At 39.4% G+C, this 8,874-nt stretch overlaps 1 protein-coding gene across 1 annotated transcript; it reads right to left on the bottom strand.

Moving 5' to 3' along the window:
- Window positions 1-792: 792 nt before the first annotated feature.
- LOC106296887 (caffeic acid 3-O-methyltransferase-like) lies at window positions 793-7,241 on the bottom strand. Its single transcript, XM_013733128.1, has 5 exons — window positions 7,205-7,241; window positions 1,885-2,353; window positions 1,489-1,799; window positions 1,297-1,361; window positions 793-1,213 (listed from the first exon to the last, which is right to left on the bottom strand). The coding sequence occupies exons 2-5, from the start codon at window positions 2,343-2,345 to the stop codon at window positions 914-916; spliced, it is 1,137 nt and encodes a 378-aa protein (XP_013588582.1). The 5' UTR covers window positions 2,346-2,353; window positions 7,205-7,241; the 3' UTR covers window positions 793-913.
- Between the last annotated feature and the right edge of the window lie 1,633 nt (window positions 7,242-8,874).

The following is an 8,874-nucleotide window of genomic DNA, read 5'->3' on the forward strand; positions in this document are numbered from 1 at the left end:
TGTAAATATATTAAAAATATTCTAATTAAAATATGTTAAATTTAATATAGTTTTAAAGAAATGGTCAAAAAAAAAAATTACAAATAAAAAAAAATCATGATTTTTGTTAACTGGGTGGATCATTATTTATATGATATCGCACACGAAAGAAAATTTATGTTTTTACAATTATCTAATTAACTCTATATACTCATTTTTTAATATTTTTTTATATGATATCACACATTCGTAAAAGTATAGATAGTTTAAGATGCAAAAAAATATTTACTTAATGAATATAATATGAACGAATATTACAAATACATCATTTAATAAAATAAATAATTAAAAACTGAAAATTCATATCCGCGCTGATCAGGGTCTAGTTTGAAATTAATAGTGGAGTAAAATTTATTCCAAATTGAGATTTAATCTGAAAATACAGTAGATTTGAAAATGCTGTAAGAACTGTTCTTTTCTAAAAATAGCTAATTTGAAATGGTTTAGGACTAGATATATGAGATGTATGAGCACACAGACCCAAAACCTCTAAACTCTAAAAAAGTAATCCAAATTAACAAATATAAATCAACCTTAAATTTAATTTTCTCCGGTATTCATTTGTCTATATATTGTTATCCTAACCAAAATTTACAATAATTGAATCGAAGCCAAACTCAATTTTATAAATATTCAAGCAATTTTTTAAAACTCCATACCCGAATGTTAAAACTTAACCAAATAAAAAACTGAAACACCCATACTTGTTTATCACACATATATATTACACATAATAACAAGTTCTCTGTTGACAAAAAAAAAAAAAAAGTTCTCCGCTTTTATTTCTGGTAGATAAACATCAAAACATAGGCATCTTAGTGATGCATAGTATTCATGGGACAAGTAGTGGTTCTTATTTTTGCAAACCTCAAATCTATTTGCGCAACTCAATAAGAGACAAAGAATAGGCCCGGCAAATGAACTGGCAACGACTAAAGCCTGCAGCACAACCTAAAGCCTCCAATTCGGGAAGAGTCCTTTCTCTACCACCTGAACGTTGTGTTAATATGAACATGTCCAAAGTGAACCGCAAGTTAGAAGCTAAGTCGTCACACTTTGGTTCTGTTGGCATAACCACGTCGAGAACTATCACTTTTCCTCTCTCTGGAAGACTTGCCCAGCAGTTTTTGAGAATTTTAACAAAGTTTTCATCGTTCCAAGCATGCAGTATCCACTGTCATCAATCAAACCTTTTTTTTATTTTGTTCAACATATGTATTAATTAGATCATGATAGTTTATATGCATATATACTTACTTTCATGATAATAGCATCTCCCTTTGGAATTTCTACTAACATGTCTCCCACCACATGTTCCACTCCTATAATAACAGATTTAATCAAGATATATAACAATAACAGTTTTAGGAGATTATTATTTATTAGAATGTAACTATTAACACTTCAATACACAAACTATATATCAAGTTTTTTATTTAATTTGTTTACCGGCATAAGCAGGAGCATAGGCTATAGCCGGTGGTAAGTCGAAATTGATGCCCTTGATATGAGGATACTTGGAAGTGACTACATATAGTAGGGTTCCAACAGCTCCTCCAACATCCACCAAGGTGTTAACATCTTCAAATCCTTTGTATTTTTCTAGAAACTTCTTCATGAACATGGTTGAAGATTCCGACATTCCCGGGTTAAACTTCTCAGCGAATTGTTCATCAGATGCAATGTATTCGAAGACTTTCATACCATGGGCAGAAACACATGCATCTGTTCCTTGTAATATCACATCCTTTAGATGTGACCTGTAGAAAAATATTAGTTAGGAGAATATGTAAATTAACTTGACGTAATTGCATTTATTTCATATTATTAATATATAGAACGTACATATTCTTGAAAACGACGTGGTCATGGCACAACATGAACATAGATCTGAGAGAACCCGAGCCGTCACAATCTTTCAAGAAAAACTTGCAAACATGTTCACCTGCGTATACCCTTTCGATCTTTCCGGTTTGGTCGTTCTCTCCGGTTTCAACAACACGACATTTCAAGATCGAGTGGCTGGTGAGTAATCGCATCATCCGGTCCAGCATCAGTGGAGCCTCTGGATTGGTGGGTTTAGTAGGGAGACGAGACGCTATCTCGGAAGGCGAGAGCCACATGCCATCCTCAACCGCAGCCATTGTGTCGATGACTCCCAGCTCCAAGGCAGCTTTGAAAACCATTGGGAACGTCAAGGAGTACACGATCCTCTCGGCATGCAAGGCCACCATTTCTTGTTCTTCTTCTTTGATCAGACCCGGTTTAGGAGAAGTGTTTAAGGGATTTTGAAGTTGGTCTGCCATTAGTTGATGTTTGTAAACAGAGGGAGAAAGTATTGAGAATGTTCTGAGTCTTATTCATCAACGTGAGATGTACATATATACTAGACTAGAGAATCTCAACACATACGATCTCATCTCATCTGATATCTATTCGTACTTATCTACACGGTTACAATAATAACTTATCCCTCAAGTATTGTTATCTACTTGGTACACACATAACCAACACTTAACCACTATAACACACTATAACACTCCCCCTCAAGTTGGTGCGTGGAGGTTACGAACACCCAACTTGGTCAGTAGATAGTGGAATGCAGGAGCTCCTAACGCCTTGGTCATTATATCTGCAAGTTGCTCAGTAGTACGAACATGACGCGTCACTATTGATCCATCTTGCACTGCATCTCGAACACTGTGGCAGTCAGCCTCGATGTGTTTCGTTCTCTCATGGAACACAGGGTTCGCTGCAATGTATATCACTGCCTTGCTATCACAGAACAACTCCATCGCTTCTTGATGTGTGATTCCCAAGTCCTTCAACAATCGCTTTAGCCACTTCAGCTCATGTAGCGTTACTGCCATCGACCTGTACTCCGCTTCAGCCGATGAATGCGAGACTGTGTTTTGTTTCTTGGTCTTCCAAGAGATGGGAGAATCACCCAATAGTACGACGAACGAAGAAAGGGACCGTCGAGTCGTTGGACATGCAGCCCAGTCCGAGTCACAGAACGCTCGCAGACGCAGATCACTTATCGCTTTTAGCATGATGCCTTGACCAGGGCATCCCTTCGAATACCGTAATACTCGAACAACCGCGTCCCAATGAACTTCACGCGGCTTGTGCATGACCTGGGAAAGTACATGTATCGAGTAGCTAAGCTCCGGTCTGGTTATGGCCAGATACACCAACTTACCCACAAACCGCCGAAACCTCTCTGGGTTCTTATACATTGGTCCTTTGTCAGACCGAAGCTTGTGGTTCTGTTCCATAGGTGTAGACACATGCTTACATTCAAGCAGTCCAGCCTCTGCCACAATGTCCAATGCATACTTTCTCTGCGTTAGAAACATGCCCTGCGGACCCCTTGCTATCTCGATTCCAAGAAAATACTTCGCTTTCCCCAAGTCTTTCATCTTGAAGCAATCACTTAGGTACGCTTTGAACTTGATCATCATATTCATCCTGTTTCCGGCAATGATCAAATCGTCGACGTACACTAACACACGCAACGAGCTATCTCCTTTGATGAACGTGAAGAGAGAATAGTCGGAGTACGACTGCTTGAAACCAAACCGCTTCAATGCCTCGGTTAGCTTCGCAAACCAGCACCGCGGGGACTGTTTAAGGCCATACAGCGATTTGCGCAAGCGACAAACCTTGCCCGGCTTATCTGCATATACACTTCTTCTTTCAAGTCTCCATGGAGGAATGCGTTATGAACGTCCATCTGATGTACCTCCCAGTTCTTAGCTGCTGCGACCTCGAGCAGTGTACGTACCGTAGTTAGTTTTGCCACAGGTGCGAATGTCTCGAAATAGTCCTCACCTTCTCTCTGTTTGTTTCCACACACAACAAGTCTAGCCTTGGGTCTTTCTACGGTGCCGTCGGCGTGGAACTTGTATTTGTATAACCACATACATGCTAGCGCTTTCTTTCCCTTCGGCAGATCTGTCACATCCCACGTTCTATGTCCCTCAAGAGCCATAACTTCAGTTGACATGGCGTTATTCCAACGAGGATCCCGCACGGCCTCTTTGAAGCTCTTTGGTTCTCTTTCAGCTGTTATGGCTGCGAGGAAAACTTGATGTTTGTTTGAGAACACTGCGTCAGAGACATGTGCCGATATGGGGTATGAGGACGTACCTTGGACCGAATCTGAAGACCGTGATGGAGTTGTAGGTGGAATGGGAGTATGTTTATCGAGGAGACATTGCGAGTTGTAGGCAATATAGTCCTGAAGTCTCACGTTCGGTTGAGAGACGCGATGTCCTCTCCCAAGAGGTGGTTCTACCTGAACGCTCTCTTGAATCTGTTCTGGCGCTGCGACCGTGGCTTCTGTAGACGACACATCAGATACTGCAGCTCCATCAGTGGTTGCTTCTTCACTTCTTACTTCACCTTGTACACTTGCAGTAGCATCATCACTCCCCCTGGGTTCCACAACTGGTAACTCGTACTCAACATCACCTAAGTTGTGAACCATTGGTGGAACGAGTTCAGTAGGGGATGCTCCTGTCTCGACATCATATGGAAATGAACTCTCAGAGAACACTACGTCGCGAGATATGAAGAACTCGTGGCTTTCCAGATCATATAGCTTCCATCCTCGCTTTCCAAATGGATAGCCCACAAAGATACATCTCCTGCTCCACTCCTTGAACTTATCTTTGTCTCGCGACGCCTTGTGTGCAAAGCACAAACACCCGAACACCTTGATATCCTCATATGCTGGCGGTTTGCCATACAAGCATTCATATGGTGTTTTTCCCTTGAGCAAACTAGACGGTGTTCGATTGATGACGTGAGCCGCTGCAAGCACACTTTCACCCCAGAACTTTGTGGAGATCTAGCCACGTTGAGTATGTGACGATGTTTCCGTTCGACTCTCCAGTTCTGCTGTGGAGTGGCTACGCATGGCGTCTGGTGTATGATCCCATTAGCTGCGAAATATTTCGCCAGACACATAAACTCAGTGCCATTGTCACTTCTTACCTTCTGCACTGGACGACCGAACTGTTTTTGAACCAACGTACAGAAATTAGGCAAGACCGTTTTGACTTCTGTTTTCTCGAGAAGCAAGTGTATCCAGACCGCTCGCGAGTAGTCATCTACGATGGTGAGGAAGTAGACGGCTCCACAAGAGGATTGTTTACGATAGGGACCCCACAAGTCGGTGTGTATTAGTTCAAACGCAACAGAAGCTTTATTAAATGACTCGGAAAATACCCCACGAGTCTGTTTAGATTTGAAACAAATATCACAACCTCCAAATTTTTCTTTATTTCTCTAAAACACCAGAAACAAAAGGTAAATGCCCTAGAACACCGAAAGCTGGATGCCCCAATCTCCGATGCCACAAAGTCTTGTCTTCAGCAGCCTTGACTCTGTACCCTCGGACCATGGTGACATCTCCATAAACATATATTCCATCCCGTTCTTCACCGGCTCCAATCAGGATCCTCGTAAAACGGTCCTATAATATACAAAGTGTGTCAGTGAAAACAGCAAGACAACCAGTTTCCTTCAATAGTTTGGCGACAGAGAGTAATGTGCAGTTTAAATTAGGCACATATAGGACATTTCTCAGAGTGAGCTTATCAGAAAGCTTAAGCGAGCCACTCTTTGATGCTTTAACGTGACTCCCGTCGGCAAAGTTAACAGGACATGACACAATGTCTACTACATCAGTTAACAATCTTATCTCACCGGTCATATGGTGAGATGCCCCTGTGTCTAGAATCACCTCACTGGTTTGACGCTTACCATTCAACTTGTCTGGTATTGGCGTTGGCTTTTGTTGATCAAGTAAGGCGGTCAGAGAGGCCCACTGCTCGAGGGTAAGTGCTGAGACTCCTGATCCTGATGCCGCTTGAGCCACATTGGAGCGAGGCTGTTGATGTTGACTTCTTCCACCTCGTCCCCTTCCTTTGCCACGACCACCGCGATCACCACCTTGGTTTCTTTCTGCCCACCAATCGGGAAAGCCGATGAGTTGCCAGCAATCCTTCTTGTCGTGACCAGTTCTCCCACAGTGTGAGCATACAACAGGACCTCCACGACTGCGAACCACCGCTGCAATCAGTCCACTCATACTCGAGTTATCACTCGAACTTCCGTCTGTTGTAGACAGAAAACCCACTGCATCTTGCTTGCTCTCAACTCGAGCTGTCAAGAGACGTCTCTCCTCCCTCACAACTCTCTGATACACTGAGTTGAGATCAGGCAAAGGCTCCATACCGATGATGTTGGTGCAGACATTACCGAATCGAGCATCGTCTAACCCCATCAAGAACATATGAACTTTTTCTTCTTCATACTCTGAAACAAACTTCTTAGAGGCCCCACACGTACACTTGGGAATGGGCTTGTAACTGAGAAGCTCCTCCCACTTTAACACAAGATGACCAAAGTAGTCCATGACGCTGGAGCCACCTTGTTTGCACGCCGCCAACTCCGCTCGTAGTTGATGCACACGCACTGCATTACCTACAGAGAACCTTCTCTTCAAGTCGCCCCACATTTTGTACGTAGAAGGCGTGAAGATGACTGTTGATCTAATTGTGGGTGATATAGACGCCCTTATCCATCCCACAATCATGGAATTCACAGTCTTCCACGACTCTGCTTCGGTAGGCTTCTCGACCTCACTCGGCATCGTCAAGGTGCCGTCAATGAAGCCGATCTTGCGTTTGGCACGTAGAGCGTTCTCCAGCTCCGACGACCATTCAGCATAGTTCTCACCGGTCAACGAGACGAGAGAGATGGATACTCCAGGGTTATCCGCTGGTGCTAGAAAGTATGGAGACAACATAGCTCTCTCAGTACCGTTACTACCTTCGTACTTTGTTACATCTTTTGACATGATGTCGCTCGTTCTCAACAAGTTTCTTCCGAAGGATCTTTTTTTTGGTTTTAGTCAAGCTCTGATACCATGTAAATAGAAGGAAAAAGTATTGAGAATGTTCTGAGTCTTATTCATCAACGTGAGATTTACATATATACTAGACTAGAGAATCTCAACACATAAGATCTCATCTCATCTGATATCTATTCGTACTTATCTACACGGTTACAATAATAACTTATCCCTCAAGTATTGTTATCTACTTGGTACACACATAACCAACACTTAACCACTATAACACACTATAACAATGTTGGTTGAAAACGGAGAAGATAGGTAGACAATAATGTAAGTAATGAGAAATAGAGGCTTGGTTTCAACATCCATGTCTTGCGCTATTTTATAGTGGAAACTGAAGGTAAGAGCACCTCCAAGAGGTTTTTCAACTTGGAGTTCTTATTACATATATGTGTAAGTATATATAAATAATATTGTTTAATTATGAGAAACTCAGCCAAACATATTTCAGATATGTTGGGTTAACTTTCTTAACATTTTGAGATACCAGCAGTATTATTATTAGTATTCTTTTTATTTAATTCATTTTAAGAACCCATATTAGAGACTTTCAATAATGTTGCTCTGAATAACAAGTATAGCTTTTTTTATTTATTAAAGAGCTGGTTTAATGGGTAAAATTTATAAATCACCTAATAGAAGTTTAAGGGATCATGGTTCCATCTCCATTAAAAAAAATTATTTTTTTAAGGAGAGTTTTTTTTGTCAACATAATTAAGGAGAGTTAGTTTAACATGGTCTAGATTTCATTCATCCTTGGGGAAGTAAAAAAAAAACTTTTTGTTGTGTTAAAATATAAATTATAAAATTGGTACACTTGTCGGTGGTTGGATTATCAGGGGTCACAGAGCAGCTCTAACGCTGGTTTTAGGAGAATTTCTTAACTTCTAAAAAAAAAGATAAAATCAGAAACACAATAAAAAATTGAGCAAAAAGTTCGTAAACTAAAGGGGTTTAGAACCGGTTGTAACATTAAAGCAACATATGTTATTTTATTAATGTTTCAAGAGTTGTAATAATTAACATATTTGTTTATTTTTTTTCTTTTAGAACTTCTAACCGTATCTAATGCTGCTTTAATAGTATGCACAATGGTTCCATTTATTCCAACGGTCTCTTTTTACCTTTTTAAAATTCACATCACATTTTCTTTTTCCGTATAATCATTTAAGTTTTAATTTTAAATTTATGTGTCCAAATTAAATGGACAAAATCTCTATTTATAGAGTATAAAATGATAAATTATGATGTAAACAATTTTTTTTTAAAAAGTATATTAACTACAAAATATTTCATTTTGAAACAAATAGGGTGAAAACAATAGTACTAAACTCAACAATCAATTATAATTTAAGGATTATATTTAACTTTAAAAGAAATAGAATTTTCAACCCTTCACTCTCTTTTTGGAAGCTAAAAGACAAAGATTGAATTTGATTGGTTCATAACTTTCAAGTGGATCCCACATTCATTTTTTCAACTAGTTAAATTTATTCAACAAAAATTAATCCACGTATTTTTTTTTCAACACTACGTTGGATACATGTTTCAATTAGTCTATTGCACATAGGCCTGAGACGGATCGGGTATCCGGACAATTTTAAGATATCCGGATCCGGATCATTATCCGGCGGATCCATAATTTTATTATCCTTATCCGGATCCGGGATTCTCGGATATCCGGATGTCGGATATCCTTTTAAAAATTGTAATATCCGACGGATATCCGGATCCAGATTTGGATCCTTAAACTAAAAAAAATAAAAATATTAATACATATAAAATATTAACAATAATTTTAAAATAAAAAATATATAATATTTTTAATTATTTTTATGTATAATATTATAAAATTTACATAAAATTTACATATACTATTATAAAAATGAAAATATATTAAATAA

This window comes from Brassica oleracea, chromosome C6, assembly GCF_000695525.1.
Source record: "Brassica oleracea var. oleracea cultivar TO1000 chromosome C6, BOL, whole genome shotgun sequence".
Lineage (NCBI taxonomy): Eukaryota > Viridiplantae > Streptophyta > Magnoliopsida > Brassicales > Brassicaceae > Brassica > Brassica oleracea.